General features: G+C 48.2%; 1 protein-coding gene across 3 annotated transcripts in view; it reads left to right on the forward strand.

Moving 5' to 3' along the window:
• The window catches only part of GLB1 (galactosidase beta 1), an 80,429-nt gene extending 55,283 nt beyond the window's left edge, over nucleotides 1-25,146 (forward strand). For 2 of the 3 annotated variants that reach the window (XM_082726060.1, XM_082726061.1), the window contains 5 exons: nucleotides 1,195-1,284; nucleotides 4,730-4,843; nucleotides 6,305-6,436; nucleotides 8,128-8,382; nucleotides 24,553-25,146. In XM_082726060.1, the coding sequence (XP_082582186.1) occupies nucleotides 1,195-1,284; nucleotides 4,730-4,843; nucleotides 6,305-6,436; nucleotides 8,128-8,382; nucleotides 24,553-24,798 (837 nt within the window). In that variant the 3' untranslated portion in view covers nucleotides 24,799-25,146. The remainder of the gene's footprint in view (nucleotides 1-1,194; nucleotides 1,285-4,729; nucleotides 4,844-6,304; nucleotides 6,437-8,127; nucleotides 8,383-24,552) is intronic. The other variant, XM_082726059.1, reaches the window with a different exon arrangement.
• Nucleotides 25,147-25,784: the final 638 nt, after the last annotated feature.

Genomic DNA, 25,784 nt, shown 5'->3' on the forward strand with positions numbered 1-25,784 from the left:
GAGAGCCCAATGCAGGGGCCCGATCCCAGGACCCCGGGATCATGACCTAAGCCAAAGGCAGAGGCCTTAACCCACTGAGCCACCCAGGCATCCCCGCAAAACCAGCCTTAATACCAAAAATGCATTCTGTTTACCATAAAGGAAAATTGTGTAAGCAGAAATTGATTTTCATTATTAAGGAAACATGTACAATTTCAGGTAGCAAGTTAGCATACAACTGAATTAAATTAATGCTGGACATGGTCGTATAGGATAAAACCTTTTACTGTGAGTTGAATTTCTTTAGCTGTCCAAATAGAAAAACATCCACCTGAGTAGCTGAATTGATGGAATTGTACTTCAGATTTTATGTTCCTTGATCCCACACATCAGCAAGGTAAAGTGACCCTGAAAGTGTTTATGAAATTCACAACCAGTATCACGCTGCAGGAAGTCTGGGGTTTGAAGCCAAACCTAACAGTGAGTGTCTCTGAGAACATGTTTCCTCATCACTAATGTGGGGAAGGCGAGGGCAGCCTCCCTGGGTGGCATGAGCACTCTGTGAGGTGTGCGCATAGGGTGCTGTCGCCTGGAGTTTAGTGGGCACTCAGCGCTCAGTAGCTGTTATCATCCTTGTTACTATGTCAGAATAAGCTTCTTGGGGTGCAAGAATACACAGCCATTTGGACTGAATATAATAAGTATTTATTGAGTGTATACTATGTGCTGGGTATTGGGGGACACCATGCCATACAGACCCTGCCCTTATGGAGCTGGCCATCTGGCAAGGACGGCAAAGGTAAGCAACTAGTCAGTGATGCAGGCGTGGAAAATATGCCCCAGACAAGTTCAGAGGAAGGCACAGCCGTGGTGACTTCCCACAAAGGTGCTGGGGAAGGCTTTACAGAGTAGGTGGCCTCAGAGCCTTGCTCTTCATTTTAAGGGCCTTCTATAAAAGGAGGTTGCATTTGTGAATAGATATGTTTGAAACTTCACGAATACCCTCGGTTGTTTTTCATCCAGAGCCCCTAACTCATGGATGGACGAGACTGAAGGTGACTGGGCAGCATTGAGCGGAGTTTGAACCACTTAGATCCACTTAGGGACTGGGGCAAATCCCTTCATCTCTTTGAGAATTTGCCAATGGCATTGTCCTCCACCCTGAGTACCAGGGAGGCGTGACAGGGAGTGAGTGCTGCTTTTGTTTCTTTTCAGTTAAAGACGGTGGAGGACGCGCTGACCATTCTGTGTCCGCCCGGGCCTGTAAAAAGCCTTTATCCCTTGACGTTCATCCAGGTGAAACAGGTAGGCCTCCAGAGTTCCTCTCCTTACAGAAATGTGCTTCCTGCCCTGTCTTGCAGGGCCTGTCCTGAGCCCAGGGACCAGAACTGTAGGCAGATAAATCACATCCCAGGTAAATTCACCACTGATTTCCAGGCTCTCTTCAGCGTTAAGTACTGCATGCTGGGCTGACCTTTCCTATCAGCCTACCTCGCTGTTGCTTATCATCACTCCAATAAGCTCGTAACTCAGCCTGATTCAGCGTGGTTCTGTAGTGCAAGCTATAAACTGAGCACATTTCTGATCTAATTAATCTTTATTACTAAAGGAAAACCACACTGTAATACACAAGACAGTTTAATTATTTGTCCTTGTTAGCTCAAAGGTATGGGACTGTGTTCTTTTTTTTTTTTTTAGATTTATTTATTTGACAGAGAGAGATCACAAGTAGGCAGAGAGGCAGGCAGAGAGAGTGGGGGAAGCAGGCTCCCCACTGAGCAGAGAGCCTGATGCAGGGCTCCATCCCAGGACCTGAGATCATGACCTGAGCCGAAGGCAGAGGCTTAACCCACTGAGCCACCCAGGTGCCCCAGGACTGTGCTCTTAATATATTAGTTTCTCGGAGAATCTCTTTCCTGCTTTTAAAGAGAACAGAGCAGAGCGTGTATGTGTGTATGTGTGTATGTTTCTGAGTGTGTGTGCATGCATGCATGTGGTTAAGCCAGGCGCTGCCTCAGATTTTTTTAATTTTTCTTTTCTTTTTTTTTTTTTTAAAGATTTTATTTATTTATTTGACAGAGAGAAATCACAAGTAGATGGAGAGGCAAGCAGAGAGAGAGAGAGGGAAGCAGGCTCTCCGCTGAGCAGAGAGCCCGATGCGGGACTCCATCCCAGGACTCTGAGATCATGACCTGAGCCGAAGGCAGCGGCTTAACCCACTGAGCCACCCGGGCGCCCTAATTTTTATTTTCTTTAAGTAGGCTCCATGCCCATCATGGGGCTCAGACTCCTGACCTGAGATCAAGGTCGCATGTTCTACCAACTGAGCCAGCCAAGCGCCCCTCATATGTATTTAAAAATGTTTCCTCGATTTCTTATTTTAGAAATTTTCAAAGCTAAATACGTTGCAAGGAAAGTATCACACGCATATCACTTTCACTTGGATTCACGAAGCACTAGCGGTTGCCTCGGAGCACACATAGGCAGTCACTTGCCGCCTTTGAACCACTTGAATTTGTGGTCCATATCCTGATGCTTCACTCCTAAATAATAGAGCCTATACTTTTAAGAAAAAGGACATTCTAATATATAATCACAATATAACGATCACACCTAAAACATTTGACGTTCATATAATCCTATTATTTAATACGCATTCTGTGGTTATGTATCCAGTAATGTCCTTCATGGTTTATTGTTTTCGAATCCAGTTTGTAGTCTATGATCACGCATTGCATTTAGTTACAATGTCCCTCTAGTCTTCCTTCATCCGTAGCTGTTCCTAAGTTCTGTCTTTCCTCGCTCCCTTTCTTGCAACATGGACATTTCTGAAGAGTTTGGGCCCGTTGTTTTGTAGCCTGCCCCTCGCGGACTAGACTCAGTAACACATTTTTGGCACGAGCATGACAAAGGCGACGTGTCCCCGTCGGAGTGCCATGTCAGGATGCCTGAGAGGTTCCGTTTGTCCCTTTGTTATGATACTAAGTTTGAACACTTAGTTAGGAATTCAGCCCCATTTTTTGAAATAATGGAAACTTATCTGGGTCCCCCTTCACTGACTATCTGTGGAGATCTCCTTCTGGAAGGCATCTGAACAATAAGGTGACAAAACAATGGCATATCTGATCTTAGTTTGGTGTATTTTGCCCTGGTGACTCTTTTTACACTTGTGATTTCGATTCCAACAACTCTGTGATCAGTGAAAGGAGTAGCGAACCCCCTCTCATTAACACTGGGTAGAATTCTTGCTCTAGCTCCGGCCAGCGCCAGCCATGTGTCCTTATCTTTGTCTAGAAAATGCAACCCACCTTCACCTAGCAGGGGAGCACCTCAGGCCAGATGTGGTCACTAGAGCAGCTGAAACCTGGGAAGTGAGTTCCAGGTCAATGTATAGACACTGCATTCGTTGTTCTTGGCAGCCCCTTGTGCTTTGTGATCTCTGGCCGAGGCAGTGCTCTCTGACTGGGGGCTCCCTGGGCCCTGGCTGTTTCAGGTCTGGGGCAAGCCTGCTGAATGTTCATTTCCAGTGAAACCCATGGAGGGCACAGGTGCAGGGAGGAGGTGTAGCCCTGCTCCCCCCGCCCCCGCCCCCCACTCCGGTGGCTTTAGTCACCTTCTCCAGGAGGACTGCGGCTTCCGCCCGCCTTGTCGAACCCCGTCACGAAGTGTTCCTCAGCCTCTGAGTTAGGACTTCCCACTCTGGTTACTTTGAAAAGGAAAAAAAGCCAAGAGATGGAGATTTGGGGTCTGGCGGGGAGGTGTCCTTGTGCCTGAAGCCTTGAGTGGTGGCCCCTGTGACATTTCTTGAGTTCGACCCTTTCCTGCAACACAGGAACGTGGGTTAATGTGGGTTTTTTTTTTTTCCAGCTCCTTCAAATCACCTTTCCATTTGCCGAGATTCACTCCCTTGCTTTCTGGGCCCGAGACGGGAGGAGCTTTTCCTCTGCCACATCTTGGACATCCATTGGATGCTCTTGTGTGGCGGGGTTTGACCTGGCTCACCCTGGCCAGTGTCCACAGCAAGAAGGGCGCCAGCTGAGGCCGAGGTGCTGTTGCGGGCGGGGCTGGTAGTCTGGCCTCTTCCTTTCGGACCAGGGACACCAGCCTCTCTACCACTGTTTTCTGACTTAGCGACAGGCCTCACCCCCACCTCTCACTATCTCTGTCCCTACCACCCCCGGCCCTGCACTTTAAACGGTTTCTGATTGACTCTTGTTTTGTATGTTAGAGCACATGTAACCCAAGAACCTGGAAAATGTTTTACCGAACATTCTTGGCTTTGTTGTTGTTATTGTTTTAAGATTTTATTTTTAAGCAATCTCTATACCCGACCTCACCACCCCGAGATCAAGAGTCACATGCTCTACCCGCCGAGCCAGCCAGGCGCCCCCATTGTCTTTTTTGTTGTTGTAATGTGTTGTGTCATGTTTTTGAGATCACATCGATGACCTCTCGATGTGTATGATAGGATCCCCTGCGTGGTTCTGGGCACATCACTGAACATGTCCCAGAGTCCAGTCTCCTCGTGTGGGAAAGGGCTCTCTGATAAATGTGGGTTCCTTGCTGTTACTGCTCTGCTAGTGTGTGATCTAAAGATGCCAGCCAGTTCCCTTCGTCCAGACTGAACTTTGGTGGGAGGCTGGGGAAACCTCTTACTCCGTATGATTTTAGACATGGCTTCACACAGGTCGAGGTGACCACGTTATCTTTCAAAGACTGATGTGTTTTTCTTGCATCTTTTACTAACCAGTATTTTGGGTTTGTGCTGTACCGAACGACACTTCCTCAAGACTGCAGTGACCCCACTCCCCTGTCGTCGCCCCTCAGCGGAGTCCATGACCGGGCCTATGTCGCCGTGGATGGGGTAAGAACCACCTCTGAGCTGTGTGCCTGTCTGCCCCGACAGACCACCTGTGGTCTGCACTTGGTAGCACGGCATTCAGGGCCATTGCCCACCTTTCCAGACTCAGGCTGTGCGTCTCCTATTGATGTCCCTTGGCTCTTTCCCCTTGCTTGCTGATGTGGTCTCCCCCATGCTTCCTCTCTGCCTGGAGTACACCCCCTCACCCATCTGAACCTGGAGTGGAGTGCTCTCCCCAGTCCATGCCATCCTCTCTGCCAGCGGCAGAATGTCACTCATGTCTCCTTTGCTCCTTGAGGACGGGGTCCGAGTTGTACATGCCAGAGCAGTGATTCATTTAACCCTGTGCCTTCATCCTGCGTGAGAAAGCCTGTTTTAAAGGACTGTTCCTGGTAACGGTAGCTACAGTCCACACAGACCTTTGTCTCATAACACAGCAGAGAAACACTGGAGGGTTTCCACTCCTTCCACTGAAATAATCATGTAAAAGAACATGTGAAGAGATTTTTTTCTAACGGTGGAAATTTGCTCAGAAAATTTTAAATTAAAGTGTTTCCATTCTGGGGGCACCTGGGTAGCTCAGTCTTTTAAGCCTCTGCCTTGGGCTCAAATCATGATCTCAGGGTCCTGGGATTGAGCCCCTCACTGGGCTCCCTGCTCAGCGGGGAGCCTGCTTATCTGTCTTTCTCTCCCTGTGCCCCTCTCTCCACTCCTGCTCTCTCTCAAAAAAAAAAAAAAAAAAATTAAAATAAAAAAGTTTCCGTTCTGTTGTGATCGAGGACTTTCATTTCAGTGGGAGAAGTTTCTAGGACATACGTGTATATTGCCCACATGTACATTGATGGCAGTCTCTTGAATTCCGTCTTAGGGGTTGTCTTAGCGAATTATAGTCAGTGTAACTTCAATTTTTAAAAAACCTCCCCTTTTAAAAAGTTAGGAGTATGTTGCTGCTTAAGTGTCTGTTGTTTTTCCTCACTCTGTTACATAATTTACGTGGTTAATGCTCCCCATCAGGTATCTTGAGGTGAGACTGCTCCACCTAACTCTGATTTTATCTCATTTATCTGATTTTGCCTCATTTCTCCACATTGTTTAGAAGCCACTTTTTATGACTGCCTTTTGTGCTGTGAAACACAAAGCAGCTCCTGTGGCAGGAATCCCCTCCTGGAATTTTTGCCCCATTCCCTTCCTATTAAAAGGAAAACAGCAAAACATCCCAGAGCCAAGGAAGCCAGCCTCCACCTCTCCTTGCCCTGAGCCACATCTGGAGAGTTGCCTGGTTAGGAAGCAGTGTTTGGGGGAACTTGACCTCCCAGCCGGTGACTTGGGCAAAGGGGCCAGCAGAGCATGGCCTCTCGAGTCCAGTGACCCTTCAAGACAGGAAAATGAGTGTGACAGCTGAGTGAGCTGTTCTCTGCTGACCTTCTCACTCCAGTTAATTCCCACTGGACTCTGACCCTGCAGGTGCCACAGGGAGTCCTGGAGCGAAGTTCTGTGACCTCTCTGAACATCACTGGGAAAGCTGGAGCGACTCTGGACCTTCTGGTGGAAAACATGGGGCGTGTGAACTATGGCAGATATATCAATGATTTTAAGGTAGGACCGGCCTCACTGTCAGGAGTGATGTTCAGAGGTTGACAGGGCCGTGCCTGTGCTACCCAAGAAGGTTCCGGAAGGCCATTTAAAAACTCTCACATATGCATTCTTTTCCTCTAGCCCCCTTCACATAGAGGCGGTTTTTGAAAGCTTGCACTCTCGGCCAAGTTCGGCGAGTGAACCTACTGTGATTTCTTTTGCAGCTTCAGAATTGGGTTAGTTTGAAGACCTGTTTTCCTCTGCAGGTGATGAGAACGTTGTGCTCTGCAGAGAGAACCCTTCCCTGGTGTTCAGGTTCAGTCACCCGGTAGAGGGAAACAGACGGAGGAAGCTACTCCACCTCGCTGCTCCTTTGCTGAACAAACCCAGCTCGCTTTCGAAAGGCACTCGGGCGCTGACAAAGCCAGCCCAGCATTTGGTCTGCTCTGTGTTCTGGGTGTGGACAATCCATGACAAAGCCTTGAATCGTAGAAAGCCTTTTCCCTCAGTGCATGGCCTCTCACCCCTGCTGGTTACCCTATGTCCAGGTGTGTAGCCCAGATGTTGTTCCTTGGACAACATCTTCAGGAGCGTCGTTCAGCCGACATTTGTTAAGCTCATACTCTGTAAGAGGCTCCACAAGGTGCTCAGGGCGGGGGTGCTGCGGAGATGTCGAGATGCAGGCTTCCCGGCAGGTGGCTCTCCGTCTGCTAGAGGAGAGAAGGCCAGCATCCGAGGACTGATGGTACCACCCGCTCTAGGACAGAACCAGTGTATGGGGCTGTTTCCTGACCCTCTTGTTGGCAGCACAGTAGCAAGGCAGTTACTCTCTTAGAGAATGGCCACGCAGGGCAACCTTTACCTCCAAGAGAGATGTCCCTATTAAAGTCCTTGTGCTCGGGCTGTAGTTAGTGGCCTTCCTGCTTGGCTGTCACAGCCCATGTTGACACATGCTGTGACAGGCATTCTTGTGTAGTCGCTGGGTCCCCAGTGCCCAGCAAAGAGCCCGGCACACATCTGCCTGGTTCACGTTTATTGAGTTACTAAGTGGGCAATTGAGGCTCGGTACTGAGAGTTGTCCTGGGACAGATTTGGGATCCTACGGGGAGTGGAGAAGTTTGCCACATGAGACGGGGGGAAGAGGAAGCTAGCTGAGCCATGAGCATAGGCTTCGATGAGGTGGCTGGTTCCATGGACACCTGGCCTGCTGACCCCACTGGACGAGTGGCACAGCTGTTCGCCATCATTATCACTCCCTTTCTACTCTTTCACAGATATCAGTGTCCTCGTTTATGTCACCTCCCTGAGTCCTGCAGTGGGTACATGGACTCAGGTATGATCATCCCATGAGGGCTGCTGAGGGGCTCAATGCCAGGACTTGCTCCTGGTTATATGAAGGGACAGCATCTGTCCCTCCAACCCCCGTTACGGCGACTAAATGTTCTTCTTCATTCCTGACTGCGTTCATTCTCCCATGCCTCAGATTCCACCATCCTGTCCATTCAGCAGTGACTCTGAAGACTGGGGGTGTGGGGTCAGGAGCTCTGGCCTCCAGCCCAGCATCACTTTGATGTACACATGGTTTGAGTCTCACTTACTGTTGGTGTTTCATATCCCAGTGTGCTCTCCCCAAGGATTCAGGGCAGGGACACAGAAACACTTGAAGCCTTTTGCTTCCCACCCCAGCTCCTTGCTTTGTCTCTGCTTTACAGGGTCTTGTTTCTAACCTGACCCTCGGTGCCAAAATCCTCACGGACTGGATGATCTTCCCACTAGACACCGAGAATGCGGTGCACAGACCCCTGCAAGACTGGAATGGCTATAACAAGCGCCACCATAAGAAAGCCTTGGCCCACACCTCATCTAACTACAGTCTGCCGGCCTTTTATATGGGGAACTTTTCCATTCCCAGTGGAATCCCAGACTTGCCCCAGGACACCTTTATCCAGTTTCCTGGATGGACCAAGGTACGTATCTTCGTGGAAAGCAATAAAGAGTCCAAAAGAGCTGCTAATGAGATGCTGTGTCACAGATTTCTGTGTTTACCCATTCCTCAGTAGGGGGACGTTGGCCAATCTTCAGAGACTCAATGGCCAGCTTGAATGTGCCCCATTCTCACTGACTGACAACTTCCTTGAGCAAATGATGGCTTCCCTGCTTCCTCTAAGAAAAGCTGTAGCTCCTTGGGATACTGCTTATGAGGGACACTTTCTCTTTCTCTTGAAGAAAAGTTGGTCCAGGCAAAGGGGTGGATCATTGGGAGAACTTGTTTTTTCTTTTGTCCATGTCTGCTTCTGTACCCCCGCAACACCCCACCTTCATACAGCCCTGCCCCTTGGGGGCATCCACCCTGGGGGCATCTCCATGATCCTCAGCTCTTCCTTGGCCATTTTACTTCCTGGTCACCCTCCCTCATTTTATTCTCTGAAAATGTTCACATGACTTCCTTCCGTCCTATTTTCATGCTGGGTGACATTACCATGACTTAGTTATTCATTCAGCAAGTATTTTCCAGTGGCCACTATGGGTCCAGGCTTTGTGCCAAACACTAAGGAGACAATGATGAACAAAACCATCTATGAGTTTTGCCCTCATGGAACTTACACACTGGTTGGGGAGACAGACCCAAATCACATGATCACCCAGAATAAATGGGAAGACTACGCCTGTAATGATTGCTAAAAAGGAATATGGGAGTTGATAATAACTGGGGCATTTGACCTTGTCGGGGAGGTCCGTGAAGGCTTCCCTGTGGGAGTGAAGCTTGACAGAGATATGAAGGATAAGAAAAAGTTAATGTGGCAAAAGGGGAAGGGAAACGTGTTTTAGGCAGAGGAGCTAGCATGTGCAAAGGCCGTGTGGTTAGAGGGGAAATGAGGAACATGAAGAACTGGTAAAGGACCCAGATATAGGGTTTGGGTGTGGAGTGTATTTCAGAGAAGAGACTAGAAAGTGGGTAGAGATGAGATTGGAATAGGCCAATTAAACCACATTAAAGTTTTGTCTGCGTTGAGAGCCTTTGAAGCAGGAGGGCGCAATGGTGCCGTGACATGATTATGATGGGCAAACCTCTCTGATCCCAGGGTGCAGAGAGGGTTGGGTGAGGGTACCTGTGGATCTGGGGAAGCTATCTAGGTGGCTGGACCATAGTCTCAGTGAGAGACTAGGATGGTGGAGCCAAGATGGGGATGACGTAAACTATCTAAGAGACGTGTGAAGTTTAATCAATGAGATGTAATGATGGACTGGATATTGGAGTTTAAAGAGAAGGACATATCCTGGATGACTCTTAGGTCCCAGGGTGGTGACTAAGGAGATGGTACCATTTGCTGAAAGAAATTTCAGAAGAAGACATGGACTAGGTGAGGGGAGATTGTGAGTTGGATTTGGACAGATTGAGTGTGAGAGGCCTTTGAGAACAGTGGAGAGAAGATACTGGAGGAGGGCTCTGGGTTCTGTGGATGGAGAAGTCAGAGGAGAGCTCTGGGCTGCGAATCTATGTATCAGGTCATCTGTGTGTGGATGGTCATTGAAGGCATGGGACAGAGGAGATCCTCTAAGGAGAAAGGATGCAGAAGGAAGAAAAGAGGCACATATGTGGTGGGCAGAGAGAGGAGGAAAACTGGCATCTGTGCTGCTGAGGGGATGTGTAAGAGGAAGACCAAAGCCCTTCTTTTGGATTTAGTAACAAGGCCCCTCAGGAAGCAAAGCATCCACAGGCTGCATTACCTGCTGCTGAGGAATGTCAGGTAAAGAGACAACCATGTGAACATAAATGTGAGACTTGAGTATAAACATTCTTTGTGAGAATTTTGACTCTGAAGGAGAAGAGGAAAAAAATAAGTAAATTGCTAGAAGAGAAGAGGGTAAAAGATATGCACCTTTGTTTCAGGAATGCCTTTGGGGGGGTTTTTGGGGAGTTCAGTCAGTTAAGCATCAGCTCTTGATTTTGGCTCAGGTCATGATCTCAGGGTCTGCACTGGGCATGGAGCCTGTCTAAAATTCTCTCTCTCCCCACCTCTCCCTCCCCTTTCCCCATCCTCTCTCTCTCTCTCTCTCCAAAAAAATAAGCTCATAGATTATTTAGAAATGTGTTATATAGTTTCCATTTATTTATGAGTTTGTTTTTTTAGCGTATCTTATTTTTATTGATTTCTAATTTAATTCCTCTATAAAACTCTTCTAAGAGAAGGAAGAAAGTCTTTATGACCTTCAATTAGGCAAAGACTTTTTTTTTTTAGTTGTTTATTTATTTATTTGACAGAGAGAGAGAGACAGTAAGAGAGGGAACACAAACAGGGGGAGTGAGAGAGGGAGAAGCAAGCTTCCTGCTGAGCAGGGAGCCTGATACGGGGTTTGATCCCAGGACCCTGGGATCATGACCTGGGTGGAAGGCAGATGCTTAATGAATGAGCCTCCCAGGTGCCCCCCCATTCTATCATTTAAACTTAAATGACACCTAACAACTGAGCCATCCAGGCATCGCTAGGTAAAGACTTTTTACATTGTACACCTAAAGCATGATCCTTAAAGGAAAAAATGATAAATTGAATTTCACCAAAATTAAAAATGTTTGCTCTTCAAAGGAAATCATTAAGAAAATGGAAATCCAAGCCACAGACCTGGGAGAAAGTATTTTCAAATCATATATCTAGCAAAGGATTTGTTTTTAGAATACATCAAGAATTCTTACAACTCAGTAATAGGAAGATGCACAACCCAGTCAAAAAAAATGTGCAAATTTCATCAAAGGAGATTACAAATGGCTGATACATACATGTGTAATGCTCTCAATGGCATTAATCATTAGAAAAGTACGAATCAAAACCACAGTGGGTGACTTGACACCCACTGGAATGGCTATACCAATAAAAGATGGACAATAACAAATGTTGGCGAGGATATAGAGAAATGAGAACTTTCCTGTGTCTCTTGTGGGAACATAAAATGGTACAAACACTTTGGAACGCAGTTTGGAGGTTTTTTCAAAGCTTAAACACAGAATTACCATTTCTGGGTATATACCCAAAAGAAATGAAAACCTATGTCTACCCAAAGACGTATATGCAAATATTCAGAGCAGCATAATTCATAACAACCCCAAACTGGATATAATTCAGATGTCTAGCAATTGATGAATGGGTCAATAAAATGTGGCATATTCGTACAAAGGGATAGTGTCCTGAGTAAAACGGAACAGACTACTGGTACAAGCTACAAGTGGATGAATCTGAAAAACATGCTAAGTAAAAGAAGCCAGATAAAAGACCATTTGCTGCAGGATTGCATTTATATGGAGTGTTCAGAAAAGGCAAATCTGTAGAAAACAAAAAGGAGACTGATGGTTGTCTGAGGCTGATGGTGGGAATGGAGGGGGCCTGCAGGTTGATACGAGGTTTGTTTTTGGAGTGATGGAAATGTCCCAAAATTGAATCATGGTGATTGTTCCACGATCTTAAATTTATTGAAACTTGTTTCATGACCGAGCATATGCTGTATCTTGGTGAACACACCTCCAGAGTTTGAAGCTGTGATATCCCCTCTCTTGCTACACGTCTCTATCCCCCAAACTCTGTCTCCCCAGCCTGCTCTTGGATCTTACTGATGATCTGAAAATCTCCACCATTAAGGCCATAGTTCTTCCCTATCCAGTCTAGATATCACCACTATTCTTTGTGAAAAGCCATCAGTCCGCTGGTCCCCTTGACCTTCCAGTCTTCCAGTCTGTCTCCTTGTTCATCCTCCATTTTTGAGTGGATCCACCCTTGGCCTTTACTCCTCCCCAAGTGACTGAGCACTGCTGGGGCCTCTCCAGCATGTTCATCAGGGCTCCAATCCCCTCACTCTCTCCGGCCTCTGGAGGCCCCCAAGTTGCCAGCAGTCTTTGGTGTCTTCCCCCTTCCCCAGCTGGTCTTTCTAACCTTCACCTCTCCCCGAAGCCACCCACCGTACTTCTCCCCCACCCCCTCACCCTTCTTGACTGCTATCAAGTGTAACTCCTTTGTTCCCTCAGCTTCCTGTCAGACTTATCTCTGCCTCTACCCTCACTTCCTGCCTGGTGGCCCTAGGAGGAAGTCTAAGCTCTGAATCTCCTCCCCACCTTCCTCCTCCAGGCCAGGATCCTGCTCTTATGCCTCCTGTCCTGCATTTTGTCAGCCTTTCCGTCTCTGTCAGCTTCCAGGCTGCAGCCAAGAAATGACACCTGGGATCTCTAAGACCCCAAAACAAACTAAAACCCTCACTGGATCTTCCCATTTCAGCCGCAGGCTTGTTCTTCTTCCCCTGCTCCTTGCTCTCCTCCCCTCCTTCCTTGTCCCCTTTTCCCTCTTGGTGGCCTGCTGTGTCATAGATCTCCTTTGTTCATGCTTGTTCACTCCCTCACCCTGCCCACCCTGCCGTCTCTATTTATCTGTCACCACCAGCCTTAACTCCTCTAAGAAACCTTCCTAGACCCTTAGTCCAGGAAAGGACAGGCCCACCACCGTACCCAGACTCCGTACTTTGGCGAGCCCCTCGGTTTCACCCACTAGGCCATAAGCTTCACAAGGGGCATTTTTTCAAAGTGCTCGGCTTCTTCATCATCCTGCTCGCCTCCTGGGGCCTGGCTGCTCTGTAAATGCTCTAGGTGGAGGGAGCCCAGGTGGCTGTGCTGCTGAGCTCCCCCATCCCTGGCTACCCCCTTCTCCCCCGGGAGAAGAAAGCAGGTGGGAGGAGTGGAGGCCCTCAGGCAGCCCTGTTGGTGATGAGGGGCTTTGCAGGGCCAAGGCAGACGAGAAGACGAACACTGCTCCCCAGGTGGTGCCAGTTTTGTGCTTTAAGAGAGAGAACTTTGAGGAGATGTGAAGCAGAGAGAAACTGTGCACTACAGGACCCATGAGAAGAGCAAGGTGGCTCGGGTGGAAGCAGACCTGACAGGCGGACCACCCCTCACCAGAGTCAGAGGGAGTTTTGTAAGGGAGGGCATTTTAAGTGGAAGAACGGTAAAGACCAAGGTGCAGACATGGAAAAGCATGAACATCTCTGGAAGTCAGAGGGGCCTCATCAGGTCCTGAAGGCATCCCACCTGAGAGTGCCTGACCCAGGCATTGTGTTCCACACTTTGGAGACATGAGCTGCATCATGGCCAAGAGAGCAGGCGTAGTATGATGCCCTGTTGTTACCTCCAGTTTGCAGAGGAGCAGCTCGAGAGAGCCAGGGAACTTGCATGAGGAGCAGAAGTAGGTGGTAACACAGCTCCCTGAGCCCCAGGTCCGTCCGACCTGCAGGCCCACCTGGAAAGGCAGGCAGCAGTGTACAGAGCCTGAAAGGCCAATGAGGAGCTGGGCTAAGTGCGTAGACCAGGGCTCCGTGCGCATCTTGTCAGTCCCATGGCTTTTTCACTTCCAGTTTGGAAGGCACATGGACACGTGATATTTACAAATGTGTCAGAAAGTTTGGAACCCTAGAAGCCCACCAAATGTGTATGTCTCCTCAAAATCTAGGACACAAATGGTCACAGTAGCATTATCCAGAATCAGCCAACAGGTGGAAAAGCTCAAATATCCATCTACTGATGAGTGAATAAACAGTCTATTAGATGTGTAGTAATGGAAAATAAATTTGCCATAAAATGAAGTAATCCTATATGTTACAACATGGATGGATGAACCTTGAAAGCATGTTAGGTGAAGGGAACCAATCACAAGCCATATATGTGAAAGTTCCATTTATATGAAATGTCAGAATAGGCAAATCTACAGACACAGAAATATCAGTGGTTACCTGGAGCAGGGAAAGAGGGGTATTGGGAGGGAGGATGGAGAGTGAATGCTAACAGGTGCAGAGTTTCCGCTTGGAGTGATGTACATATTCTAAAATCGACCGCATAGCTCTGTAGTGTTCTCACAGCTAACTGAATTGTACACTTGAGACGAGTGAATTACATGGAGTGTGACGTACATCTCAGTAAAGCAGATGGGAAGGCCCATCTGTGGGATTCGTGGACCTGGGTTAAGGGAGTCCAAAGGTCAGGACTTACACGTAAGACAATGCATACTGTTTTCTGTTCTTTTTTTTTTTTTTTTTATGATTTTATTTATTTATTTGAGAGAGAGGGAGGACACGAGCCAGAGGGGGAGGGAGGGCATAGGGAGAGAAACATCACACCGGGCTCCATCCCAGGACCCTGGGATCATGGCCTGAGCCCAAGGCAGCCGCTTACCAACTCAGACACCCGGGTGCCCCTCTGTGGTCCCTCTTACTGAGGAAAGTCCCAGGCCAGCTCCTGAGGTTTTGAAAGATTAGCAGATGGAGAACAGAACCCACCCCTCCACAGACCACTGAGTTCTGACTTTGGAGAGCGTGGACACTTCGGCAGACGTGGGGTCGGGGGGACCAAATGACACTTGAAGCCAGAGCCATTCCTTGGACCCTGCCTCTGGACACACCAACCCTCCTCCACCCTCCATCAGGGAGGTCCTGTCCCAGCCTCTGGGCTTGTGCTGTTCAGTTGATACAAAGAGACTGCCTTGATTTAGTGAACAAAGTCACTGATAAGGGTGATTCACGAGATTTTTTTTAAAAATCCCTTCTGATTTGGATGTGGCTTTCTGGTTAAATGCCCAACCATCAAACTGGGATTACGGCGGGAAGTGGTCAGGCATGTTTTGCCCTTTCCAGGAGACACAGGCCTGCGTCTGGTCTGCACAGAACTCTTATCTGACCACAAGTTCCCTGAGATGGGTGGTGTGCTGGCTGTGTCACATGTGCTATCTATCACTCAAGCGAGGTGTTCCGCCAACGCCATGCGTCTCCACACATTCTGTCTCCATGTGCTGTGCGTGGTCCCAGAGCAGCATCTGCCGCAGGCTTCTTGCATTTATTAGCCTCTCAGGGTGGGTTCTGGTGGAGACGAGAGCGTGGAGTCACGCCCTCCTTTCCTCAGCCCGAATTATTATACTTTGAAAGCTAAAGTTGCAAATAGAATACTGACTAAAAGTAATTTTGTTATTTAAAGGCAAGTATTCCCTCTCTCAAGATGTAAAAGTCACAAGATAAAAGAATTTCTAACAAAGGGCTGACAGGGCCCCTGGGTGGCTCAGTCAGTTAAGCATCTACCTTCAGCTCAGGTCATGATCTGGAGCCCAGGGATCAAGCCCCAGGTCCACGTCCCTGCTTAGTGGGGAGACTGGTCTCCTCCTCCCTCTGCCACTCACCCTGCATATGCTCGGTCTCTCGCTCGCTCGCTGTCAAATAAATTTAAAAAATAAAAAATTAAAAATTAAAAAATAAAAATAAAAAAGCACTGACAAAGATCCCTTCATCTATTTAAATGATTTCTGCATCTTGCTTTTAAAAGTTCCAATACCCTCATCATTTGACTTTCTGGTGCCAGTGGGGCCTGATCACCAGAAACACCAAGTGATCAAAGGATTGGAACTTTTGGCTCTACTCCTCAACCTCTGACTTCTTGGGGTAGGGATTGGGGGCTGGAGATGGAGCTCTGTAAAAACTCTAGAACTTCTGGGTGGGTGAACACATCCAGGTGCTGGCAGGTACACCTGGAGAGGGCAAATGTAAGTAAAATGTTTTCTTGCATTCTGTGCACCATTCTAGCAAATTATTGAACCTGAGGAGGAGGTTATGGGAACCCCCAATTTGTAGCTGGTAGTTCAGAAGTGTGGGTCAGAGCCCTTTTAAACTGTGGGATCTGACCCCAGCGCCAGATGATGTCATCGTTGAATTGTTGGACATGCAGCCGGTGTCCAGAGAATTGGAGAATCAGTCAATGTCACAGAAAACACCCTAGAAGGAGCCAGGAAGGGAGTCGTAGCAAGTGCAGTGGGAAAGGTGGCTTTATGGCCTCATGTATCAAGGAATTTGGGTATTACCTTGAGACCTTTGTAGAACTAGGGGCAATTTTAAGCATCAAAGTGATATGATCAAATATGGCAACAGTGTGTAGAAAGTACCAGAAACTATGAAGTACTTGGGCACTGGTATTCAGCATGTGAGCAGGCTAGGCAAGACACTGCTACTGGGGAAGACATCATAAGTAAATGTTATGATCTCACATAGTGGTGACAATTAGGAAGAAATTAAATGTGACAGTGTGACCTAAAGTTAGGAATGGGGTTAAGCTGTTGCTATCTTATGTGGCATAATAGTTACCTATTGCTGTGTAACAAATTTTACCCTTAAATTTAGTGGCTTAAAACTATGATAAGCATTTATTAAGCTCACAGTTTCTCTGGGTCTGGAACTTGGGACCAGCTTGGCCTAGTGGTTTTGGATCAGGGTCTGTCATGAAGTTATAGCCGCTGCCTGGCTGGGGCTGGCTGTTGGCAGGGGTTTCACTTCTTCCCCAGCAGGCCTCACCATAGGTTGCTTGAGTGTCCTCCTGACATGACAACTGGCTTTCCCCAGAGGGAGTGATCTAGGAAGGAGAGAGCCAGGCCTAGGAAGTCATGTAGCATTTATCACATCCAGTTAGTCAAAAGAGAGCATTGAGTCCAGTCCCTGTTCTTGGGATAGAAATTGGGTTCTGCCTTTTGAAGGGAGAAGTGTTAAGAATGTATGGATTTCTTTTGAAGCCACCGCATAAGGAGTGGTCAGGGGCGCCTCTCGGAGAAGGTGGCCGTTGAGGCCTGAAGGATGAGACCAAATCATCCACATGAGGAGCCAGAGGAGGAACGTTCCAGAGCCAGGGAGCCGTGCGTGCAGAGGCCCAGAGAGAAAGATCCTGTGAGCAAGGGGGAGAGTGTGGGATACGAGGGATTGGCTCAGGAGGTGGAGATTTTGGCTTCTCCTCATTCTGGTGGTAGCATTAAGTAGAGAGTCAAAGAGCTGACTGGCTATTAAAGCTCAAATCTCAGTGGGAATGGATTATAGGAGAGCGAGGCTTGATGCACGAATTCCTGATGGGAAGCTAGTATGGCAATCCTACAAGGAACTGTGGGCTTGGGTGCTGGGGAAGACAAGTGCAAGATTCGTACTGAAAAGAAAAGGCAGGGTTTGCTGAGGGATCCTGTTTGGTGTTCAAGAGAAAGTAGTCAAGGAGGACAACAGAGTTTGGGGCCCGGGTAATGGGAGGGAAGGGTGTGGTTAGTTTCTGAGGTGGGAAGGCTGGAGGAGGGCAGGTGGGGTGCTGGCGGCGATCAGAAGCTCTGTTTTAAATATGTTCAGCCTCAAGTACTTACTAATCATCTAATCTCCAAGAGGAAGTAGCCAGCAAGTCTGGAACATAGCAAGAATAAGTAAGTAAAGCTACATTCAATACAATGACATAATGTTCTGTATGTTGCGAGGCCTGATAGCCTATAGAAGACCTGGGAGTCTTGGGTCTATAGAGAGATGGCTCTACAAATCAGGAGATGGGCTGCAATGCAAGTTAAAGGTATATATTCAGGGGCACCTGGGAAACTCATTCGGTTAAGCATCTTGATTTTGGCTCAGGTCGTGATCCAGAGTCATGAGATTGAGCCCTGTACTCAGCACAGAGTCTGCTTGAGATTCTCTCTCTCCCTCTACCCCTCCTCTTTCCTCCCTCCCAGCTCATGCTCGAAATAAATACAATCTCGAAAAAAAAAAAAAAGTATCTATTCATATATTCAGTGCTTGTAATGGGAATGCAGAAGTGGGGTAACTGTCCCAGTTTGGAGCTGCTGGGAAAGGACTCAATCAGTAGAACTCCGGAGTGGGGGCGAGGGTCCTACCTGGAAATTACGCCAGCAGCTGCATTGAGTAGGATGCTCGCTGCATGTCGCCAGGCTGCATGCTCATGTGTGTCCTCGCACTTAGTCATTTACAACAACCCCAAGAAGGGCACACGTGCCACCAGGCAGCCCTGACAGGATCTGGTGACTGTTTAGGAAAAGAGGAACTGAATACTAGAAAATTACTCTACTGGTTTTTTTAAAATATTTTATTTATTTATTTGACAGATGGAGATCACAAGTAGGCAGAGAGGCAGACAGGAGAGAGGAGGAAGTAGGCTCCCAGCTGAGCAGAGAGCCCGATGCGGGACTCGATCCCAGGACTCTGAGATCATGACCTGAGCCAAAGGCAGTGGCTTAACCCACTGAGCCACCCAGGCGCCTCTACTGTTTTTAAATCGGGTTTATAAACCTCATTTTCTTTACTGAAAAGTGGCACGCTAATGTGTCTTGAGGTGTATTGGTTAGCTTTTGCCGTATAACAAACCATCAGACCTTCCTGGTTTAAAGAAACAATAATTCATTCATTTGGGGTGTTGGCAAACTGGGCTGCTCTTCTGCTGGTCTCAGCTGGGCATGCCTTTCTAGTCAGCGAGGAGGCTGTTCTCACGGAAGTTAGCTGTCTGTCCACTGAGGTGACCGAGGAGATTGGGCCATGTCTCTCTCATCATTCAGCTAGCTGTCCCAGACTCGTTCGTGTGGTGACCGGCCGTGTTCAGGGGAAGACTGCCAACTTGGAAGACTTCTTAAGGCCAAAGTCAGAAATCACAAGTCGCTTCTTCCATATCCTTCGGCCAGAGCAAGGCACTAGACCAGCCAGATTCACAGGAGGGAGGAACAGATTCTGTCCCTTGATGGGGGACAACTGCCGAGAACTGAGGCCATTTCTGTAGCCTGCCCCACGAGTCTTAGCCCTGTTGACTCTACTTTCATTCTGAATCTGAGATGCTTTTTAAACTTTTGGGTCCTGATTTATGGTTATTTTTACCCCCGACAAAGTCTACTATTTCCATCTAACTCATTGTTTCCTAGTCACAAGCCCTATAAGCTAGGAAATTAGACAATCAAATCTCTTTTCAATGATATATATTAATTTGGGACCAAAACTGGGTGCTGGCTGGCTCACTCCATAGAACATACAATTCTTGATCTCGGGGTCATGAGTTCAAGCCCCACATTGGGCATAGAGCTTACTTTTAAAAAATCAATACAATGTAAAAATGTTTTTAAAATTTAGTAACAACCTTGTAAGAATTATGCGTAAACAGGAGCAAAGAGGCTCTGAGTTGAAGCGAGGTGTGGGGGGGGGTGGTCTCCTGCAATTTTGAATATGTGTTATTTTGTAGCAAATACACAGCAGTTTTCACTCAGTGGTTGTAGCTTTGTTCCAGAAACTCGAGGCATCATGTTGCCCACTGTTAGGTGAGGTGCTCTTAAAAAGGTCAAGCAGTTCTGGAACTTTGGGGACTGAGAAGAAAGGAATTTATGTGTGGGGTTTGAAAAAAAGGAAGAAATGATTCATCTTTTATGTAACATTTTATGTTTTCATGGCTTTAATTCTAGTTGCGTCTGTCATAAAATCCAGGGAGATCATAGGGTTATTTATTGCTCCAAGACCAAGGAGGAAGCAAGGAATGTGGGCTGCATCAGCTGCGGAAAATTCATTTTCTCCCTGGCACTGAGATCTGCACAGTGAGATCTCTTTACCATCTTATCTAAGCAACCCCCTCACTATTTTACCTTTTTAAAAAAAAAAAATTCTTTTTCTTTTGTTTTCCCAAATTAACATCACAATTACTCATTAATTGTGTGTGGTGAGAGCCTTTTCACCTTGAGAAATGGACCTTGGTCTGTTCCACTGTAAGTCCTCCAGCTGTCTCCGTGACTTCTTTCAGTTTGACAGAGTCAGCATTCAACCAGTTTCTTGTTTTTGAAGGAACACCAGAACACATTTGAAATTTTTCAATTGTGACTTAAAACAGCATCGAAATTTTTGCTTTTAAGTTCTTAGGAGACAATTGTGTTTATCTGGAGAATCTAAAACAGACACACAATTTGTCTGATTAACAAAGAAGCAGGTCACACATTTCTGGGAAACTAACATTTATTGAACTATTATCACCTTGGTGATAATAGCAGAGTGGGGAGTCTGCCAGGGGTCAAGTCATGGTCAGAGAAAGTCAGACTTTGTCAGGAACTATTTTAGCTGGGACAGCCCCCACGAAGCCCCAGAAGTCATTGGTATTCACTCTAGGAACGCTTGGCCCCAGTGGGGCTCTCTGTAATTAAGAGTCTACTTTTACTAACATGAGCATACTCTCCGCCTGCCGCCAATAATTTCAGCATAACTTTTTTTTTTTTTTTTTTTTTTTTTTTGACAGACAGAGATCACAAGTAGGCAGAGAGGCAGGCAGTGCGCTGGGGGATGCAGGCTCCCTGCTGAGCAGAGAGCCCACTGCAGAGATCAATCCCAGGACCCTGAGATCATGACCCGAGCTGAAGGCAGAGGCTTAACCCACTGAGCCACCCAGGCACCCCAAATTTCAGCATAACTTTTTAAAGAGAAAAATAATTAGAGTATGTATATTTTTAAATTGAAATTTTTTTAATTTGACTTTTTTTTTTTTAAGATTTTAATTATTTGACAAAGAGAGCACAAGCAAGGGGAGCTGCAGAGGCTGAAGGAGAAGTAAGCACCCCACTGAGCAGGGAACCCAACACGGGCTTTAATCCCAGGACCCTGGGATCATGACCTGAGCCACCCAGTTGCCCCCCCAAATTTGAGTCTTTTAAAGTAATTTTTTACAACTAAAAATCACAGTGCTAATCAAGGAGCAATGCAAATATTTTACTTTTCTTCCAGTGAACAGGATTCTCTAAAACTGTTAAGCTGGGAGCAGAGGAGCCTGGAATATTCTTTCAGTAGGACATCATGTCACCCGTTCCCAGAATCTGTTCTCAGACAGAATCATCAGCCAGTCTTCTTTAACAGGGGCTGCCAGGTATAGACTGACTCCCACTTTGCTGAGCACTGAGAGTCTCACTGTGAGCAAGTGAACCAAGATTATTCCTTCGTAGAATCTGTGCTGGAAATAGCAGAAAAGCCAATAATCAAACAAATGATACAGATAGGAAACCGTGACAATAACTAGAAGAAAAAGAAGAGCCTGAGGGGGTAGTGTGTGACCTGGACTGGAAGGCCGGGAGTTGAGGATGACCGCAGCTCCTGCCCTGAGGCGCTGGTGGGGATGAGATCTCTGAGCCCTCGGAAGGCTTAAGAGCTAGGAGAACAGCCCTCCGGGTGGCGGGAACAGTTACTGCACAGGGGAAGGAGCTTGGTGTGTCCAGGTGACGGTGGGGGGAAAGTCCAGTGGGGGTCTGAGTGGGCAGGTGTGGGGAGAATGGCGCAGACGGCGGGGAGGAAGGTCTTCTGGGGCTCTTGGGAGGAGGTCAGAAGCGAGAATGAGCAAAAATCATCTGATGTTCATTATGCTGCTGCTAATGAAGCAGTCAGGGGACCTGTGAGGAGGCTGCAGGAGTCTGAGACAGCATCGATTATGACTTTCTCTAGAAGACGGCCGTGAGGGTGGAGAGAAGTGCAGACGTTGTGGTCTGACAGTGTAATGCCAGGCACCTCACCGTTCCTCCACCGTGCTGGCCACATGTGGCTGTTTAGGTTTAAATGTGAATTAATGAAAAGTGAAAATTCGGCTCCTCACAGTAGCCACATTTTGAGCCCTCAGTAGCCATGCCGAGTGCGCGTGGCTGCTGTGTGGGGCGGTGCGGAACATTCCGTCCTTGCAGATGGTTCTGTTCAACCCGGTGCTTCAGAGCTATGGGCCGGTGACCCGTTCTTCCCAGATTCCTTGTTTGTTCTTTCCAAATGCTTTATTCCTGTCCTAGCAGGGCAACCAGGCCACCCTAAACTTCATTTAATGCCCATTCTGTTAGGAGCAGAGTGGAGGGTCATTTTGTCCTGAAGAAATTCGTAGCTTTCCAGAATTAACCAAGGCCATGGAAGGTATAACCCTGAGTTCGGGAAATGTTAGAGGGGATGTGCAAGGCACGATCTCTACATACTGGGGCGTCATCTGGGTGGGCCAGGAGGTAGAGTTCATATGAGAGTGGATGGCCCACAGTGGGCCTCAGGTGATCATTTGGGGGAGAAAATGGGGGCAGCTGGGTGGCTATGTCCAGAATTAAGGAATCAGTTGGAGAAAAATTGTATCAACTGTGATCAGCAACTAGGAGCCACAGTTTGGGAACTTGTCTGTCTGTCACAGTGAGTATGAGTGTGAGTATGAGTATTCCCTAATAGGAGTAAGACCTCACACAAATGTGGAATGAGCCAGAAGAGTGAAAGCTGGAGAGGGGCCAGGAATCAAAGGCAGATGTACTAAGATCCCTGCCAGGCTGTCAGGCCGGCCCCAGGGGCTTTCCGAAGCAAGTCTAGCTGCCAGAGTAGTACTTTGAGGAGCTCATATGGAGGTCTTTGGGACTGTTGCCCTGTGAGGCAGAGCAGAGCAGCATTTAGGGAGATGAGCCAGACATGCAGCAAAGGACCGAGGACAGGCTGAACCTGTGGATGTCCCTGGTTCTGTCAGCCCTGTGTCTGAGATGACCACCTCCCACAAAAGCAATGGCCTCAGCTTGCCTTCCACGGGGCCAGTCTCAAACAGGGTCCTCTTTTGACCAACTTTAACCCAAAATCCTCTGGCAAAGGGGATTCAGGAAAATGCTTTTCAACTTTCCAGATGGACCTGCCCGATTCAGCACAAGGGATGTGAGAGACAGTCCCTTGGATCCTCACAAAAGGGAATTTCAGGTGAGAGGAGGCATCAGACCTCCTCATTGTCTACCTTGTCACTGGGTTAGGGGTGGGCTTGGCTTTCGTTAGGACACTGTGAAGCCCACATGCTGCTCGTAGCCCACCTGCTGCTCTCCGTCTGAACCTGTCTCCCCCTCAGCCTCGAAAGTCAAGTGCTGCTCTCCTCTGCACTGCAAAAACAAGGCACCAGCAGATCCTCATCTGATAAGAAGCTGGTAAGGCTGTCATGGCCCATGCCTGGTAGGAAGGCTAGAGATAGCATATCCCGCGGTAAAAACAAGGGTAAAACAGTTCTGAGAACTGTGACACTGTCATCCTTTCTCTAAATGACTTAATTCAACAGACAGATGGTTTTCAATCACTGGCCTCCTATGTAGGCATGTGATCTGTTTTATGGTAGTTTGAGGAGCTCTGTTGCTCCCTGGGCTCTGCCCCTGGTGCCAGCCCCCGGACAGCTCCCTCTGTCCCCAGTCACCTGCCCTACTGCCCGGCAGCCGGGAAGCAGCAGGACTAAGACTGGAACCAGGGGAGGAAATCCAGAGGGAGTGAGGCTAAAGGGAACACCTGGAGACTGAAAAATACCTAAAGTGAGCAGCTGAGTTGCTCTAGGGGAGTGGCTGCAGCTGGGTCGTGGAGCCTGCAGGGACCGGTGCTCAGCGGGTGACCGCGTGGCTGAGCCTTCTCCGAGGCCCCAGTATATTTGCACCACTGTGGATAGAAATTTCTTCACTTCTTTCTCCTTCCCTTCTCTATTTATTTCTTCCTTCCTCTCCCATATATTCGTTCTGTGTGTGTCTGTGTCTGTGTGATCTCCCCTCCCCCCCTTTCTCTGTAATAGAATGTTCCACTTATTCAGCCGTCTGTTAAGTCCTCCCTTGTGAGCAAGCCCGAGCCCACGCAGGTGTCCGAGGGCTGTGTAGACACACCCAAACATGGTCCCCATTCTTCAGGCATTTCTGTTCTCTCAGTTTTATAGGGGAGGGAGCTTCTACTCACACAGAAATGGTCTTTGTAGCATACAGAGCAAGCTGGGAGCAGGTGTGGCCTTCCTCGTGTTTGAGGGTAGCTCTTTGGTGACCCGGGTTCCTGAGCTGCTGCAGACCATGCTCATCCCATGCACAGAGACAGCATGGCGAGCCCTGCCTCTGGGAGGGGGAGCGAACAACTAGAGCGCGTCTCCTTGGGGGACAGCTCAGCAGTTCTCCTCTGCGGACAGAGAAGTCAGGGAAGGCTTGGCCTATGGAGGAAGCGGTCCCCCAGGACCCAGGACAACATTCCAAAACCCAGTGAAACTGCCACGGTGCTGTCCAGTACTGTCCAATACTGCCCAGGCAGAGGAACCAAATGTATGCCGTCCTGAGGCAGGAACAGGTGTTTGGGGCAACGTTTTGTTTTTTTCTGCCCTCCAGCCCCTGCCACTTGGCTGGTCATCTCAGCAGGGTGCGGGAGCTGAGGCTGGTGTGGGCCTGGGTCTCAGCCTGGGTCTCTGTGGCTGGAGAGCACCTTTGTGAGGGCGCTTCCTGCCTCTGCCCCTGCTGGCCCCTTGAGCCAGACTCCCCAGGGCTGAGGGTGCAGGTGGGCCTGACGGTTCTCTCTCTCTCTCTCTCTTTCTCCAGGGTCAGGTGTGGATTAATGGCTTTAACCTCGGGCGATACTGGCCTGCGCGGGGACCCCAGGTGACTCTGTTTGTGCCACGGCACATCCTGGTAACATCGGCTCCCAACACCATCGTGGTGCTGGAACTAGAGCACGCACCCTGCGGTGACAATGGCCCAAAGCTGTGCACCGTGGAGTTTGTGGACAGGCCGGTTATCAGTGCCACCTCGACCTCCAGTCCTCACCCTTCAGGCCTGCCTGACTAACCCTCGGGACTGGACTACATCTGAAGGCTAAGCACTGTGACCCTTTGGATTTTGGGCTTGCACATACCTCACCTATTTTCCCATGCAACGCCAGCACTCACTGGAAAGTATGATTAGAAAGTAGGGTCAGCATGTGCATCTTCTCCAGAGGTTTCCAGGCAGCCCCGTGGTGCCCAAGCCTCCACCGGAGTTGGGGGGGGTGCACCAGGAATGCAGGAGGAGCTGGGCGGCACAGGAAGGCGTGATGCGTCTGCCCGGTTGGAATGAAAGCTTTAAAGGTGTTCCTGATTTTTATCTTGAAGGAATCATGTTGTCTTTTTATGAAATAAAATTTGTATTCAAATGCTGTTACTGTTTCTCATGTTGAGCGGCTATTAAATTATAAGTTCTGATTTAAATCATAACTAGACTTGAGTAGGTTGAATAAGCCACTTCACTAACTTGTGGTTCAAAGGAATGGAAAATCGTCTTGGTTTGATCTAGTGGACTGCTGCTTCTCTGATCCTCATCTGACTTCCTTTTTTGTTTCTGTGATGTCTGTGAGGGGGCCCATCATACAACTCAAAACCATCCTGCGAACCACTGAAATGGTCAGCCATGGAGAGTGTATGTAATGTGGCGTCTGCTCACTGGGATGCCAGGGAGCCCCAAAAATGCTGACGTAGATCTGTAAGTGCGAACCCTTTCGTGACCTGCTGTGTTCAAAAAGCTGATTACCTTAAAAATAGTTGCATTTAGTGTGTTTAGACATGAGAATGGTACATACCTGCACAACTCGGGCCCGAACTCATGTCAGCAGACACAGACACGCACACACATGCGCATACACAGACATGGGGGGATGTGGCATCTCAGAGTATGTGCCTCCTGCCCCGGGGCGGTCACTCTCACTTGCTGAGCGCTGGTCTGACACCACGTGCAGTTCCGAACATGCTGTCTATTTCATTCACTCCTCCCTCGGGAGAACTGCAGAATGTGCTGTCGTG

Source organism: Mustela nivalis, assembly GCF_964662115.1.
Source record: "Mustela nivalis genome assembly, chromosome: 1".
NCBI lineage: Eukaryota > Metazoa > Chordata > Mammalia > Carnivora > Mustelidae > Mustela > Mustela nivalis.